This window comes from Scomber japonicus, chromosome 9 (assembly GCF_027409825.1).
Source record: "Scomber japonicus isolate fScoJap1 chromosome 9, fScoJap1.pri, whole genome shotgun sequence".
NCBI lineage: Eukaryota > Metazoa > Chordata > Actinopteri > Scombriformes > Scombridae > Scomber > Scomber japonicus.
The window spans coordinates 23778336-23796953 of record NC_070586.1 but is presented as its reverse complement, the minus strand read 5'-3'; the positions used below and the strand labels follow the sequence as shown (position 1 = coordinate 23796953).

At 38.7% G+C, this 18618-nt stretch overlaps 1 protein-coding gene across 1 annotated transcript; it reads right to left on the bottom strand.

Annotated features, from left to right (window-relative positions):
* Positions 1–9216: 9216 nt before the first annotated feature.
* unc45b (unc-45 myosin chaperone B) lies at positions 9217–15465 on the bottom strand. Its single transcript, XM_053325271.1, has 19 exons — positions 15304–15465; positions 15162–15198; positions 14881–15056; positions 14531–14620; positions 14255–14422; positions 13919–14084; positions 13631–13801; positions 13331–13502; positions 12905–13205; positions 12581–12675; positions 12164–12305; positions 11891–12031; positions 11642–11769; positions 11334–11400; positions 11006–11119; positions 10663–10778; positions 10410–10527; positions 10138–10293; positions 9217–9551 (listed from the first exon to the last, which is right to left on the bottom strand). The coding sequence occupies exons 1-19, from the start codon at positions 15463–15465 to the stop codon at positions 9279–9281; spliced, it is 2793 nt and encodes a 930-aa protein (XP_053181246.1). The 3' UTR covers positions 9217–9278.
* Positions 15466–18618: the final 3153 nt, after the last annotated feature.

The following is an 18618-nucleotide window of genomic DNA, read 5'->3' as shown; positions in this document are numbered from 1 at the left end:
TGTACAGATTCATGGTTCGGTTAAAGGAATCAAAAAATGAAGTCATGATGGCATCAGCCCAGACTACACAAAGAGACACAAAATACTCCTCTTGTGTTTGGAAGCATTGGAACGCATGTGTGTATCCGTTTTAACTCTGTATATATTCATACTGTCTTGTCCTTGTATTGTCTTGTGTTTTATTTTATTTTAGTTTGTTTTAGTTGATGTGGACTTGTAGATGTGTCCATACATAAAGTTTTGTTTATTCATTTTTAATATGAGTGACAGGACTAAGTCTTCTTATTCACAGACTTTAATAACTGAAACCTGAGGTTGTGCTGTATAAAAACTACTGTCAACACACAACTACTGTCAAGTCCATTGTAATTATAAATTACAATTATCACCTTTAACAGAAGTAATACATCATTTTCTTTTTCAGACTTCTGAAAATTGTCATCAGTTCAAAATCATGTTTGTATACATTTCTCATTAAATTAGCCATAGTCATTAAGTATCAAGCTGAAAACACAATGGTAAATGTGCAGAAAGACAGGGGAGGCATACTTATTTACATACAGTACAACACAAAATCTTAAGAGCTCAACCAACCCCGTTTGCATGATTAATTACAGTAAAAATAAAAGTAGTAGCTTAGGAGGTGGAGCACGGTTGGCGTAAGCTTCTTCTTTCTACATGTCAAATGGAATTTTTAGTTTAAGATCCACACGTTGAGAAGCAGGACTGCCATCAGACAATCCAGGATCACGATCAGTTAACCTGAAGGTGTAAAAAGTCAGCCAAGAATCAGTTTCCTTACTGTATGTCTACACTTACACTGTGCAGCCTGCTAAATGTTCACTAACCTCTCACGGGTTTCTCCAGAGCTCTGTGTGTCTTCTAGGGGTACAGTCACATTAGAGTCACTGAAACAAGTTCATAATAAAAATGAGAAAGTGTTTTTACATCAGAGTTAAAAATATGAATAAAGGAATTTTATGAATTTATAATATCACTTACTTTGCTTGCTGTTGACTGCTGTATTTCTTCATGCAGAAATAGGCAGTGAGACCCAAGACCATTAGCACCAGTACGGTGACTAAAACAGAAGTGGAATTTAAAAAAAGACATTTAATATAATTTTATAAATATAGAATAAATGCATCACATATTACAATTTACATCTCACCTGGCTTTCTTTAGTTTAGATAGCATTTGAAAAGCAGGCATTTCCTGAGCGAAAGCAGTAGACAGAGAATGGCAGAGTAAAAGCAAGCAGGATTAGTGGCATAAGTCAGTAACAGTAACTTATCCAGAAGTTGAAAAAACATGGCATGTGCAGACAAAGCATCACATTTATGGGTGTTCAATACTTACAAATAACACCAATAGATATCTCTGTTACATGGTACTCCTTGTCATTTTGTTGAGCCTTGGTGGAGAGGGGAGGTGGTGCACTACCTGCAGGAAAGATAAAAAGCTCCAATGACTCAATCACATCAGTGTGGAGCAGAGTGTAAGGTGTGTATCTGCATGAAAAGCTTACCGTTGGTAAAATCACAAATGTTGCTCGGTTCTGGTTGACAAAACAAGAGAGTGTCACAGAGTGTCAATCACCAAAACATTGGATCAACACATTTCAATGAGAACAAATGATGCCTGTTTCTGAGTCCTGCTCTTCCATCTTATTCAGAATATAATTTTTCCACTGAACAAGAAAAACCTCTTTCCTCTCCCTGAATCAGCAGGTGTATGCTTAATCCCTCAACATCCCTGCTACAATTATGAACCTTGTTTTGTTTCTGGTTGCCTTGTTAACAAAATAAAAGCATAACACTTCACACAACAGGTGTCAAGATTTTAACTTTCAATTTGCCACATAGATCATCATTACAATGTTTATCTTCTTTTTTGTTTGTTTTACTGACAAACTTCACATGGCAGACAGGATAAGTGGGGTACACGTGTAGAATATTCAGATTTTTCAACATTACAGTGAGGAGTAATTCAGATTTCTGAAACTTAGATATGGACATTACATGTGCAAATACACAGTAAATCTCTGCAATCTCTTGTTTTCTGGACCAGGTACGAATAAAGAAAATCACACTGTAAAAACACTGTGAAAGTAAATACCTCGACATTTTTTGGTCTTCATATAACCATTGGGCCCCTCAAATTCACAGGAACCATCAGTGTCCCTGGAAATGAATGCCCGACCATTGTGTTGGCAGACAGCATTGGGTGATGGAGGGCCTGTGCACTGTGGGATGTTAGCGTCACTGAAGACCAGATTGTCGTTGCAAAACACTCGGGTCACATTAGTGGCACAGCCTGGGGTCTCGCAGTAAAACATGTGATTGTTTCCACCTGTAACAACATACATCTATGAAATAACTCACATAAATTGAAAGAAAGCATTTTTTATCATGAGAATGGCATAAGCAAAGAGGAAGTACCTTTTTCTTTTACAGTCGCTGGAAAACACTGAGTGAGTGTGGGAGCAAGCAACATCAGAATGATGACACCTATCAAGACAACATTACAAACTCAGTCTAAGAGCCTTCACAGACCAGGCGAGTGACAAATAAACATCAAGAAAATGCTAAATACTCACCTGTGAATATCTCGCATCAAAACTATTCACACTGGCACAGTGTTTGTGAATCAATATATTTATTCATTGGTTTTATTTCCCCACCCACCGCAATAAGTGAGCCTGTCTGTCTGTCTGTCTGCCTGCAGTGAAACATATGAGCTCAAAGACAGACTGGGAACTGATCAATGAACAAATATACAGTGAATAACATACAGCAGGATATTCAACCCCCCCCCCATGTGGGCCGTTGCAATCAACAGCTGTCTGAGCAGATTAAGCTTCGTGCTTGGTTGATGATTTTATTCACTGTGCAAAATCTCTGAAAAATGCACCTTGTTCTGAAAAAAATTGTTTTTACTCAGTAATGATCGTATTCTGTGTACTCATGACAAAAACAACAGCTCAAAAAATAATATGAAGTGAATTAATCACAACACCAACCTTTTGCCCTCCTCTGTGGTTGGTCCATGTTACTGCAACTGTTTTTCATAAATTTCCTGTTGAAGACACATTCACTTTCATGTTAAAACCTAGCATCACAGAATGACACACACACACACACACACACAGACACACACATACATACATATATAGCTTATTCAGAGAAAACAGGGTCCCCACTCTTTTCTACAGATCATTTTCCAGGACTTTTCCAGAACATTTTCAGTGATGATCTGGCTGGTATGACAGGAAGGTATTCTGCCCATACACTAATATATTCCTCTTGGTGGAAGTCTGATTTAAAAGATGTGCAGTCTATGGCTATCACTGGCTATTGAATCTTATATGCTCAGAAGTTATAACAAATTGATCACACCTGCAGATAAACCATATCGTTTTATTACTATAACCCAGTTATAATAATGGGTTGGACATTTATAACCTCAGATTTCTCATTTCTCTGTTACTTTTCTCCTGCTCCTTCCTCTAAAAAATAAAAGCTAGGCTAACAAAAAAATTAAAGAGCAAGCAAAAGTAAGTGCAAGTGCAAGTACAATAATGAAAATGACAAAAAACATGAGTGCATAGCCTATACCCATTGCTCCCAGACAGAGATGACTCACAAACCTTTTGCAGGCAAAACAAGCCAGCTGAACCAAGCATGCTAATCAATTTAACATTATTAGTCAAAATGGGAGGAAAGAAACATTCATCTATAAACCTGATCAAAACTGCCGCAGTTACATATGAAGCATAATGCAACTTTATTTGCAGTTTCAGCCTCTCAGTTATTGTCATCCAGCCTGCAGGTGCTACTGTGTTTAGTGACTTGAGAGTGTGTTTACAGCATGCAGTCTATTATCCTTAACATAATGTTGCCCTTTGAGTATCATCCATTACAGGGAGCTCTGATAGGAAGATGTTTAAATTGTTTTTACAGCAATGCTCTGAGTTCACATTCATAAATGTTAAATTGAAATACAATATACGATAACAATAATAATTAAAGCTGCAGCATTGGGCGGGACCTCGCACCCTTGCGCACGTCGGGCCGTGGCGAAGAGGAAAGGTTTCCGTTAGGTCATAGGCCACCAAAGTACCATTTTGGAGTGTGGGAGTCGCAGCAGAGCCGTGATTGATTCCCAGTTAAGACACTCTGGTAAGAAATGCTTTACATTATGGGCTTAAAACTGCCTTGAAATGTAAAATAACAGGATTTTAAACATGCAATTCAAAACGCGATTAATCACGATTAACCATGGAAATTCTGCGATTAATGCACAGCACAAATGAGCCAGCTGCACGCACACACACACACAGTCGTTGCCATGGTAGTTAATGACTGGACAGCATGAGGACAGAGCATGCACAGACAGCATGGAGATTTAGGACTGAATGGGAGAGAAACAAGGTGCACATGTGGGTCCGCAGATGAAAAAGTATAAAACATAGCAAGACCAAATTACACACATCTATAGATGAGACTTGTGGCTACATTTTGACGTTTGAATGGAGTCTATAACTGAAAGTATGCAGGAATAATGTATATATTTTGAAATGCCTGAAAAATCGTCAAAAATCATACATTTAAAAGGCAAAATGTGCACTTCCTGTTGGATTTCGCTCAGCACGTGATTTGTAGGTCTTGATAAGACAAACAATTGAGTTTTGGTTTGATATTTCTACGACATTCCTATCAGGCGTAGTGGCCGTTTTAGTGTTTCTAGGTGGCGCTAGAGAGCACATTTTGGCACTTTTGGGGTTAATTTTTCCATTTTATCAAATTAATGGCCAGGCCTCATGTGCTTGGTGAATTTGGTCTGTCCTGGAGCATGTTTAGGTGGTCAAATTTAGGGTCAAAGTGGCATTAGACTCTCGTCCCATTCATTGTCTATGGGAGCGTTTTGGCGAGGGTTTTTGGGCACTTGACCTTTGAAGGCTTCTAAAATCCAAACTGGACGAGTAATGACAAAGTTGTTCAGAACTTTTGTTCAGCAGGGTGTGCTAAGTCAGCTATTTAAGCAAAGTGTGCACTTCCTGTTGGATTTAGGTCAGGGGTGTCAGTGTGTGATTTGTAGGTCTTGATAAGACAAAAAAATTGAGTTTTGGTTCAATCTCTCCACGACATTCCTATCAGGCGTAGTGGCCATTTCAGTGTTTCTAGGTGGCGCTAGAGAGTTCGACGTTGTTTGTTTTTCCATTTTAGCGAATTTTTCGCCAGACCTGATGTGCCTGCCAAATTTGGTGAGTTTTGGAGCAGGTTTAGGGGGTCAAATTAAGGCTCAAAGAGGCGGTAGAATAATAAACACAAAAACAATATGGGTCCTTGCCTCCAGGCAAGGGCAGGACTCCTCTGGAGTCCTCACCCTCTTGCCTTTTGGCTCGGTTCCTAATAATAATAATAATAATAGGAAAGTAACTAGTACACATGTCTGGCAAGAGTGAGCAATGACAACAGTAAAAACAACAAAACAGTTAAATCACAAATTGATAACAAACAAGTCTGCCAGAAAAAATACAGCAACAATAAAAGTAATACATTGTGGAAAAGGTCAAATTATTAACGATAAATAGCAACCATGTCTATGAATCAACCGAAGCAGGAACAGGAGTTTCACTCCTGTGAGTGTGTGTGATGACTGATGCCAGAAGGATATGGGTTTTACAAGAGCCTCATGAGCAAAAACTTCCTCCTCTGAAGTTTGGTCTTAGCTCTTTAGTCTTGTTTTTGCTCACAAGCTGTCATGCAACCTCTGACACATCTTTTAGTTGGAAATTCACTAATTATCACAGAGCTACTCTAATTGATGTGCATCTTTATGCATCTTCTTCCATCAAAAACCCCAGGACTCATGGTGATGGATGTTTTTCAGATTACAGATTTGAACTGCTTTGTTAAAAAAAAAATCATATATATACATGTATTTGTATGTAATTGTTTCTGGTGAACAAGATAAGTGAAGAGGTGTTCCTGTTATCAGACATGTCTGGACATATCCTTATGCTTATGTATAGGCTATACAAAACATGTTTACTTTTAAAAGTGCTATATTATAAAATAAACATGAAACTTAAACATATTTATTTACAATATTTCAATCAGTGTTAAAAACATAATCATATATATTTCTGTAAATATAACCTACGCTAAAACGTCACTTTCATTTTGCCATTCAAACATTAGATAGCAACGCTTATAATGAATTATAATAACTTACCCCATTGCTTGAGTTTCCTCTCTGCAAGTAGTGGCACAGTATGAAGATGCACGACCTAATACAAAGGAGTGGTAGTGTCATGCAGGTTTACTGTATATAGCCTAGGCCTAGGCATTTCCCCATACAGCTAAATATCTCGAAAATGACCCTGTCATCGATCGGTGTATTTTATCTCAAAGCGGTGTGCCTACTTCATGCAATTGACGATTTCACTTACTGTCACTCTGGAAATGCATCCAGCGTTAAACAATACCACAAAATGCCTCCCCGATCGATGTGTCTATAATTATATGCTGGTATTAAACGCACCTCAAAAGACGTAGGTTCTCCGGCTAAACCTTCCTCTACAGCTCCAATATGTAGTTATGAGAAAAAAGTGGACTTAGACAGAAAATCTTTAGCAAATATGAAATATTTACAGACTGCAGCGTTAAGCATGCTGAACTCAACTGCTTGAAATGACCCGCCCTGCTCTGCGCGGTGAGTATGTTGGGTGGTGGGGGTAATCGTGTACGCTACTTAAAGCTGCAGTTGGTAACTTTGAGGAGAGAGGATTTAACTTAGCATCAAATTTGAAGAAGTACACCTGTCAGAGGAGGAGGCTGACCTGCGCGCGACCACGTGCACGCGACCGGTAATACATGAACTACACTCCACACAGCTAGATATAAAACGCTTTACAGTGATTTTCACATGGCTACACCTTACCTAGAACATGGGGATGTGAGGTTGACCGAGCTGAGGAGGAAGCATAGACTGTATATAAGAGAGGAAGGGGGAGTGTGTGGGGCTGTGTGTGTGTGTAGCATCATCATCCTGGCTCTGGTTGGTTCTTTTTTCCGGTCGCGGTGGATTTTGGCCATTTGCAGTAGGAGCAGTAGGTCGGGCTAAATGAGTCTGTTTTATTTTTTTTTATTTATTTATTTTTTTTTACAGATTACTAGTTTCATGTAATGCTGTCTTTACATAGCCTACTGACAGTTTTTTTTTTAGCTATGAAGTTACTTTGATAAGACGCCAGAGGGAGATACCGAGGGAGGTTTGAAAGAGAACAATAGGTTTGTACTGTGTGTTGGTTTGGGGAAATGCACATAAAACAACAAATCCAATTTTTCTACTACAAAAAAGAGTAACACGAATAATAAACAGAGCTGATTATTATGAATCAACCAATATGTTATTTGTAAATTCACATGCTCTCAAATTCAGTGATTAGGTGGACATAAAATTGCACAGTTTATGTATAAGGTGAAAAATAAGTTGCTTCCAGACAGTATCCAGAGGCTGTTCCAATTTCAAATGAGTCATTATGAATTAAGAGGTATCAGCATGTTTACAAAACCAAAGATTAGAACAAATTCAAAGCAAAGATGTGTAGTACAGGTATTTAAAAATAAGACTATTAACAAATATAAAACAGAGGCATAAATATTATTGTACATGAACTTTGAACACTGTATTTTTGTGTGTGCATTATGTAAATAGCTAACTGTGGATGTTTTGGGTTTGTTAGACACATTGGAATCTATTGAATGATTAATGAAAGAAGTGGTGCTATAAGCAAATTATTCAGCCTAAACCTTTTCGGTCAAACTGCTTTATTTATTTATGTATTTGTTTATACTTTTGTTTTGTTTTGTTTTGTTTTTTGGTTCCCTTTCCGCTTTTTGGTAGATGTGGTGGACATGGAGGAAGGAAATATGATTATCTGCTTTGTTAGTCTTCTTGAACATGAGTTTTTCGAGGTCATGTGACCAAAATAAACTAAACTAACTAAACTAACCAAATGCAAGCAAACTGAATGAATAGTAGTATTGAAAATGTGAAATTCTGTATGGAATTTTCTTCTTAGTATTGACAATAAGGTATAAGCAAAACATACTGCTTTTTAAAAAAATCTTTATTGCGCTTTTGCTTGATGACGACACCCAGGTTATTTTTGTGAAAACAGCAAGGTGCTTTATTCTAAAATTGTAGCGTCAACCTCCTGGGACCCAAGCTTTTGTTTGGTATGCATGTTTAATTTCTCTTTCATATTTGGGATCAGTAAGACCTGATAAATACAAAAACTAAGCATTGTCTTTGATCAGAAAGTATTTTTTGAAAAACATAATGTCCTCATATGGGGACAATGGGTTTATTTTACTGTATAAAAATTTATTAATCAGTCTATAAAACAGTTGATTTCAATGCCTGAAACATAGCTGTGTAAAAACAAAATTGTAAACATGCAGCATTTGTATCATGAGACTAAAAAATAAAAGTAATGTGGATTCAAAGTTAAGCAGAATGACATATAAGGTCCTGCAAACCTAAAATTGAATGTCCCCATATGAGGATGCAGGGTCGCAGGAGGTTAGAGCTGATCTCAAACATGAAGTGAACAAGGAGTGTTTGAAAATTTGCATTGTCAGTCATGTCAGGGAAGCTCGTTTTGACAGAGCTGCTGATCACTTGGCAGGTTGCAAACATGTTTCAACATACATGTCTGAATCGAGCCATTTCCATGTCAACGGCTGTGCTGCATATTCTATGAAAATAACATTTCTAAAAAAAACATCCTCCCAAAACTCCAGTCTTATTGTCAAATACACAAAAAACAACAACAGACATATTGAAACAATATATTTTGGCTTGTTATCAATGTGTATGCAAGTTTGATGTCCACGACTGATGAACGTATAGTATAATCAAACGTGAGTTGATTCAGGCATTATTTCACAGTTTCAGTTCAACCAAAACAGAAACAATATTACTTATTTCTTCTTTTTAAACAGAGAAGAGATCTTTCATGGTGAGAATTCCTCAATATGGATGCACTCTTGTGGCATCACCTGCCACAAACAACCTCTGTAAAAAAAAAAAAAAAAATTAAAAAACACTGGTTTATATTGTGAGAGATTATTTCTAGAGATTTTAGCCAGGTTAATTCATTCTTTGATTTCCTTTATGTGGAAAAAGCTTTTGGAAAAAATAAAAGTTTCTATTTAACAAAAGAAATAAAGAAGAATGTCCAATGCTGTTGTTTGGCTTGTGTTTTAAGAGGGGCTGCTGAAGGGTTTGATGAGACCGAGATCCATAGCTTTGACCAGGCATGCACGTGCCACATCGATGGGCTGCTGCCTTTTTGGATTGTCTTCTGCTTTGCCGATCACTGAGAGGATCTCCAGAATCTCACACTCAATCAGTTTCTTGGCCACATCACTGTCATCACAGTTGAGCATGTTGTAGACAATCACAAGGCCACGGTGCTGGACATTGGGGTTGTCATGGAGACACAACCTCTGCAGGATCTCGAGCCACTGGGTGGTCTGTTGGGAGAGATCAGTCTATCAGTCTGTGACACTTCAGTAAAGCATGTGAATGAAGAATCAAGAATGTCACATACTGCTTTTAAAACTTGGTCAGCATAAAATGCTCTCAAACATAACACATTTTGTTCAGGTATTACAAATGAATACAATAATTATATTGTAATATTACAGTTATTCCAAAGTAAGTTCTTCATTTAGTGAGCCTAAAGAGTGACACTTGGCACAGTGAGGTGTATGTTCTCCACAACATTTACATACTGCAGCACTGCATGAGCAATCATAAGAGTAAACCATCAGTGTATTTGATAACCTCTTGACTCTTTCAGGAAGGGGTAACAGCAGATGTTGAAACAGCAGCTGCAGTGAGCTCTGATGAAAATAGGAGTTAAACAAAAGCATGTCTCTATTATTAAGAGCCATGTTGTGCTATGTGCCATCTAGGTTCTTTGATCCTGTTGCATCTGCCTGATTGTGCATATGATGAGTCACAGAGGGAGATTTCACATACTTTCAAAACAGACCCTTATATGGAACTACAATTCACCTTCTACCATAAAATACTGTTAAATGCTGTTGGACATACCACAAGGGTAATTTTAGCGCAGAGCGTCTTCTGAGCAGAAGTGAGCATGGCCAGCGCTCCAGCTGCAGCCACCTGAAGATCATCGTCATCCTCCCCACAAAGCAGCACCAGCAGCTTCAGCCTATCATTGCCATCTTCCAGATAACGTTCTTGGACCTAAAATAAACAGAGTTGAAATTAATTTCAATTAAGTCACACCTGTTGTAATACTCTGTTCACAATTTATGCTGACTTTGTGCAATATGACATTTTAGCTGCCTGTCTGTTCTCACCTTTTTTAATGTCACAAGGTTGCACATGCATTCAGTGGCAGCCTGTCTGATCTGGTCATGGTCCTCAAACATGTAGCTTTCAATGTCCGGCAGAGCATTCTCTTTGACAATCTTTACTCTACAAAGAGATGATGGGTAAGTTTGTTTGTTTTTAAACGTGATAATGCAAAACCTGCAAGCTGCAGTGAAGTCACTAAGTTGCCGGGAAATTCGCTTTTAACCATCATACTGTGTCTGAGAAATACAGGAATACCTTAGTTTTTCACTGAAACCAGCCAAGTTGGTGAGGCTTCTCAGAGCTTCATAGTTCTGTATCCCATCTCTGTCTGTGTGAAGGAGGTTGACTAATGGCCGCACTACCTCATACACCTGCCAAGAGAGATAGAAAGATATGGGAAAAAGTTGCAGTGTAGGGGATGGCTCAGGAGTAGAGCAGTTGTCCACCAATTGGAAGATTGGCAGTTCGATTCCAGGCTCCTCTAGTCCACACATTCGCAAGAAAAATCATGAGTGATTGGATGAGATTGAGTTTAGTTAGTGTCAGTTCGGTTCCATGTGAAGATGTGTGTGTGTGCAGTTATTGTTGCATTTCTTACCCTCTCACCAGGGAAGGCAATTTCTGGGTTTGAAATGGCTGCAATCCTGGCAAGGGCATGGCAGGCCTTCACCTTCCCTCCCTCTGTCCCCTCCATAGCCAGTGGTATCAGAGCCTGAGGGCAGAGCACAAAGTCTCATTTTGTATCTTTTCAGTGTGAAAGTATAAGGATGCAAAGCAACAACAACCAGTCCCACCTTCCTGAGAAGACTATATGACTAAAAATGGACTTGTTGTGAAACACACAAAAAGCTCATACTTTGTTTTATTGTCATTTCATAAAGCATTATAGATTCACTTTTACACTTATTCCCAATGTTATTACTCACCTTTCCCCCACCTTGGGCTACAAGAACGCCACGATCTTTGGGATCCTCTGATAATGCCAAGAAGACCCTTAAGATAAAAGATAGATAACAGGTTCAACAATCATATATTTCTAGGCAATGGTGCAGTTTAAAGTGAAGTGAATTAATACTATCTTTGACTTCCATTTCCTCATGGCTATACATTTAGAAAGAATGTCTGTGACTCAAAGCCATTCAGTAAGCTTCAAGAATCACTGCATAAACATATGATTATTGACTGATAAGACACCAGAATGCCACATCTACACTTAGGATTCTTCTTTTCCTACCTTGATAGCATCTCCTTGGTCTGGTCGGTCAGGATTGTACTGTCTGCTTTGACCATAACAGCAAGAGCTGATGTCACTCCAGCCTTCAGCAGCCTTTTTACTCTCTTCTCAATAAAATCTTTCTTGTCCTGAGAAGAGGAAATGGGTAATATTGAGTGTGTGCTCTATCTATTCCAGTTAATATCACAAGTCACATTTGCTGTCTGAGAGAATAATTCCTTTTCCTTCCCTTTTTTTTTTTTTTTGTACCTTGGGGTGTTGCTCAGGCACATGCTGCTTTGAGAATTTCGCTAGTTGAACCAGCTCAGGAATTATTTCCTTTTTATCATAAGAGTTGGTACAGTTAACCAGGGTGCAAGCCACTGCATATATGATGGTCTTATCTGTAGACTAAAAAAACACAGAGAAAGGAGAGAGGTTATTTCCAATGTGTAATGAATAACCTGACATTTTATGCATGACTGCTACATGTTAACTTGCAAAAATATTTTCTTTCTTTCTGTCTGTCTGTTAATTTCTTACCTTGGACAGTTCAAACATGGATCTCAAGGCAAGCTCATCCTCAACAAAGTCATCTTTCACATCAGCATCATTAGTCAGATAAGCAAGTCCCTCAATAGCCCACTTCCTTGTTTTGGAATCTATCTGGGGATTACAGAGCCACCTAGAAGTAGAAAAAAGGAAATTAAACCACAATTAGTCATGATGAAAACTGTAGGATTGCAAGTTGCTGTGATATTTTAGCACTTCATTCCTGTTATAAGGAATTATATCTATCTGACTTCAGACCAGATTGAACTTTATTGTCATTGCATGCAGTAAGTACCAGTCTGGAAATTAGATAGTAGGAAGTATCAACAGAATTTTTCCTGTCTTTATGGATAATAACATGCTCGATTCTGGCACAGTCACTTCAACAATCTGTGTGTGAATACTCACTTTCTGCACTGCTTGGCCAACTTCTCAGTGGAGCCCTCAGCAAACTGCCTTAAACTGTAGTCATCACCTCCAGCTGAGCCCAGTTTACAGAGACCCTGGTAAGGACATGGATGCATGTATAAACATACACACACTGTACAAAGGAAGTTGTGTAATTTCCTGTACTCTAATTTCCTGTCTTGTCATGTTCCTCCTGCCAGCTGGGATGTGTCATGGTATTTGTGTATGGGCTGAATGCAAAAATACACTTTGGCCTGTGGAATGTAATATAAGGTGTTTGTAATATAAGGTTACACTCCGTTCTATTTTGTTCTATTTACTCACCACAAGCGCACGTATTTTAATCTTCTCATTCTTGGTCTTCTTGTAGATGTCCTTAAGTAGTGACACGCCGTTGGTGATGATGAAACTGGCACGGCTCATCTTCGTGGAGGAATGGATCAGCGCCTCCACAGCAACCATCTGGTCCACCTCACGCTCAGAGCCACACAGAGCTACCATCATCTCCATGATACCTTGATGTCCAATCAAGGCATTACCAACATCAAAGGGACCCTGCAGCAGCCCTGAGATGACGTTGATAGCATGAATGGTTTTGTCCATGTCATTGGGGTCAATTTTGGATCTGTGGCAAAGGAAGGGAAAGATTAAAAAACACAATAGATTAAGAAACTTGTTTTATTGTCATAGTTGTTGACTTGGTCTCAATTAAGAAAGTCTTGGATATAATGCTCTGTTTTATTGGCCTACTTGATATATTCATCACAAATATCCCTGTAGTTATTCCTCTCTGGGTCACATTTGAGGTCATCATAGATCCTGTTGAGGACCACACTGGCGATCAGCTGTGTGTTCTCTGTCATGGGCAACTGGTCTGGCAATTCAGGAACCTGTCCGCACACTTTGAGGATTTTCTTCAGACCTGAGGAGCAAACATATATACACATGTATATAAAGATATCTGTTAAATACACATGTTAAAGAGTCTAGATTACTGTGATGGACAGTGGCTCGATTAAATTAGTGACCTGCTACAGCTGTGTGGCTTACCGTGATCAATAGTGAAGAGGGCAGTGGAGTTGTTTTGATCTTTCTTGGTTTTGCGAGGTACATTCTTGCTTAGCAGGTTCAGTGCCTGGTCTCTGCCATGGCCAGACACCTTTTTACTAGCAACCATCTCCAGAAGAGAGAGAAGGATCGTTTTCAGGTCTTTGGATGCATCTGCAGAGAGACAGGTGATATGGTAGATTGTATGTCTCAGTCATTTCCCCATGATATGTGGTACTATGGAGTTTCATTGAAGTTTAGAAAGAGATTTTGAATAAAATTCTGTCTCACCCAAAACTAAGGCCTCTTCTTTCCCATATTCTCTTTTATCTCCACCAGTAAGGGAGTCATTGATGCACTGGAAGAGGTTGCATGTTGCCAGTGCAATCTCCTCATTATCAATAGCCATGATGCTGCACATTTTATCAATGCCCACCATGTTAACAACGGCCATTGCCTGTGTATGGGAAAAGAAAATACATATTAAGTAAGTGCATATAGTGAGAAATAAAACGCTGCAATTCTCATTATGTATAATTGTAATGTTGTGAATATAGGAGGTTACATAGTTGACATCACTGTCTCTGTCTGCATTCTCAATAACTCTGATTTTATGAGTATGCTCACCCGAGCTTTGTGTCCTGTGCACATCCCTGACAAAGTACGAACAGCAGCCAGGATCATCTCTGGTTTGCCTTTTTCTATCATGTTGAGCAGCAGAGGCACGCCATTATTCTGGAAGATTCTTTCTGCTCCAGCATCCTCTCTGGACAACACAATCAGGTTGTTGGCAGCCTAGACATAAAATATGTAACACTGTAAAATGAATAATCTTTATACCCACATCCTAGCAAGAAGCTAGCTTCATCATATTTCTTTTTATTAATTACAGAGAAATCTTACTTTTTCCGTCTTGTCCTTTTCCATTTCATCATCGAGGAGAATTTCAAACATGTTCTGTACCCTTGAATCTGTTGAAAATGTTGTTTTGAGCTGTGGAGAAAAATGTAACCGTAAATGCACTTTGATAATGTCCTGTAGCAGTAAAGCAACAATTGACGGTGGATATACATGTATATCTGACTCTTACCTTAGCATCATGCTTCATTTAATTCTAATCTCACAAAACAATGTTGAATACACCTACAGTAACAGTGTTGAATGCATGTCTGCAAAGTCATTTTACTATCTTATATACACTTCTCCGTTTGTGTGTGTGTCTGTGTGTGATTTGTTTTGTTCTGAGTACTCACCTTGGCTTGGATTTCTGCTCCCAGTCTGCGGAGTGTCTCCAGGAAGGTCTTGTTCTTTGGTTCAATGGTGGCACATCTCTGCACATCCTTAAATGCCATGTCAAGTTTTCCTAGCTTCTCCAGAGCTTGGCACCGCCTGAATAAGGCTTTAATATCCGCTGCATCAACATCAATTGCTATATAACAGGAAGACAGAGTCATAATGAGTTTGTTGTTTGGTGTCATTGCAGTTATTATTTGGTTTTATTCAGTATTTGTTTGTGCTAATTATTCCACAGTACCTTTAGATGCATCAGATGCTGCATTGGCATAATTTTCCTGTAACAATAAAAGAAACCTGTAAATGAAAGTCTACATTTGCCAAATCAATTACACATTTATTCAGTGCTTGTTAATTTTGTACTGTTTTACCATGCTGCTTACCTTCTTTAGGTAGCACGCAGACCTATTTCTGTGAATGACAGCGAGTACTTTTTTGTCCTTGCACACTTTGATGGCGCTAGTGTAACACTCAATGGCTTTGTCAATGTTTCCTGCCTGGAAGTGTTTGTTTCCCTCATCTTTTAACTGGATTGGATCTCCCATCTAGTGGAAAATGAGATTATCATTTATTAGTTTCTTGTCTCTTGTATCTGACAGTATCAGCTCACCAAAGCCCAATTTTAACACTGTCAGTGTTGTCAACCAATCAGATGTAGTACTTCAGTAAAGCCACCAAAGAGTCACACAAAAGTCAAATAATCCAATCACACAAAAGCATTACTGAATAAAACACCTTTAAAAAAAAGAAAGAAAAAAAAAAAGCTAAAGGTAAAAAATGAATCTGCAGAATGGTTTAGCAGTTTTACTGGGTTTGACTTGCATCATATGAACTGATTTCTCATTCACCCTGAAGAATAGCAATCAAAATCTGACAGCATTATAATATTATTTTAAACTATTGTAGGAGTAGGAACGTGTTTATTCTCACCATGCTGGTCAATCAGTGTCCTTCTGACCTGGGTCTTTTGAAGCAAATGGCCATGCACATGGCATCTCTAACTTTAAATGGCCTCCCCTCAAGCCTTATTAGGGCATGGTCTTGCACCCCAGTCAAGCCTTGCAACACATGCAATCTTCCTAATGGACAGACACCCTCTCATCCTACTCCCCTCATAGGCACAGGGTATTCCCTATTTTCACCTTATCCTATCCTCTACCCATCAGAATGTCTCTCAAAAGTTGAAAAAAAAAGAACTCTGTGGAGGCTGTACAGTACCTTGAGAATTTGTGTGTTGTGTATCTTGTTCAATCCTCCCAATATTTTCTTTTCTTCTGTTTTTTCCTCCTGCTTGGAACCGCTGGATCTTCAGTCTGTCAGTTTCAAACTTTTTCTGTCTTGTGTAACCATACCCCCACCAACACCTCCATTTATATTTATAGTGGCTCTCAATGAGGTGGGACAGAACCAAGGTGTACCATCCATGACAGTAATGGCTTCCTGCCAGGAACACAAACAACACAAAGAAAGAGTTTTGGACTTAAGATTTTTATAAAATATGATCACTTATGTTGCAGCAAATTTTCCTTTAATATCAGTTACTTTATGAAGAAAACAGTTACAATGGATCCAGAGAATTTATTAAGAAAGACCCCCTCAAAGATGGTCTGCTCCTGATAAGGTCTATTTAGGGCACAGACAGCTGAGAACTCACCAGCAAATGCCTGATGCTTAAGTAGCAGGCGGGGGTTTAAATGTGTATGTGTGTGTGTGTGTGTGTGTGTGTGTGTGTGTGTGTGTGTGTGTGTGTGGAGACCGTGGGGGGACTGACAGCTGTAAGACCACAGAGAAAGCTGGTAGCTTCTGGAAAGAGAATGATCTAGAGCTTTGACATGTTGTAGTAGACCATTGTTTAATAATGTCACAGTTTGGAAATATTCTCCTATGGACAGCACCATGACTTATAATATGCTATTGATACATAACTTACAGTAACACAATGACTTTCTCCATTCTGAGGAAGCGTTGTATCGTTGTATTAATTTGACATGTCATTTAGTTGTATGAGTGTTGAGACTTGCATTTTCAATATTAATATCTACACTGTCACCGATGAAAACATTAGGTAAACAAATCATTTTCTAATTTAGTGTGTGGGTTTATGAAACACTAAATTGCTGATATAAAGGAACAGCCATCAGTCATTATAACCATCTGATGAATGAAATATTGTAAAATAATATTATACAACATTGTGGACACTGAGATCCATTTAGTTTCTGCAGTAAATAGTATTAGTTATCTGTCCTTATCACCCAAACAACATCTCATCAACAGAAGATGGTAAGTGGTGACAGGTAATCCCTCTATCACTATTGTGAGAATTTCCATTAATTATTTACCACAAGGTGATTCAAACTGCTACAGCTTAACCCTGTGTGCCCTCTGAGCAATTCACCAGTTCATCACACACATACACACACACACACACACACACACGACACACACACACACACACACACACACACACACACACACTATATATATATATATATATATATATATATATATAAAAAATTAATATTTCTATAATAAATAGGACTAAGACAAGGCCATCTTTGAATCTGATTTAGTAGGGCAATCACGGAGTGTAACCCTTTGACTTCTGTTTCTGCTCCGCACCATCCATCCCACACACTGTGGCCACAAAGACACACATATTTCCATCATATCAAACACAAAGATCAGACACTACTGCTGAACTTCTGTATCACCACCAACACTTTCTCAAAGGCCTGATTGATCTTCCCCCTTGTATTGGGCTCAGATTATGATCACGATAGAGAATGAAGTGAGGTGAGAATGACACATGCCTTGTGAATGAACACACACACACACACACACACACACACACACACACTATACAATTAATAATTGTAATAAATAGGTCTGTCAGTTGTGGACTTCAAAGTCAAACAGACTAAGACAAGGCCCTCTGAATATGATTTAGTAGAGTAAACTATCACAGAGTGTAACAGTTCAAATTGCATTATGGTTGGCCACATCACCACCAAGATTTTCAGGAAGGAAGACACATTACCCTATGACTTCTGTTTCTGCTCCGCACCCCACACACACCCCACACATCCCACACACTGTGGCCACAAAGACACACATACTTCCATCATATCAAACACAAAGATCAGACGCTACTGCTGAACTTCTGTATCACCACCAACACTTTCTCAAAGGCCTGATTGATCTTCCCCCTTGTATTGGGCTCAGATTATGATCACGATAAAGAATGAAGTGAGGTGAGAATGACACATGCCCTGTGAACGAACACACACACACACACACACACACACACACACACACATACACACACACACTATACAATTAATAATTCTAATAAATAGGTCTGTCAGTTGTGGACTTCAAAGTCAAACAGACTAAGACAAGGCCCTTTGAATATGATTTAGTAGAGTAAACTATCACAGAGTGTAACAGTTCAAATTGCATTATGGTTGCTCACATCATCACCGAGATTTTCAGGAAGGAAGACACATGACTTCTGTTTCTGCTCCGCACCATCCATCCCACACACTGTGACCACAAAGACAGTGCTAAACATGTATCAGGTAATAGCACACCTTTTAAACCTTCATAGTGCTTATTCATACACTATATTGCCAAAAGTATTCACTCACCCATCCAAATAATTGGAATTTTGTGTCCCAATCACTTCCATGGCCACA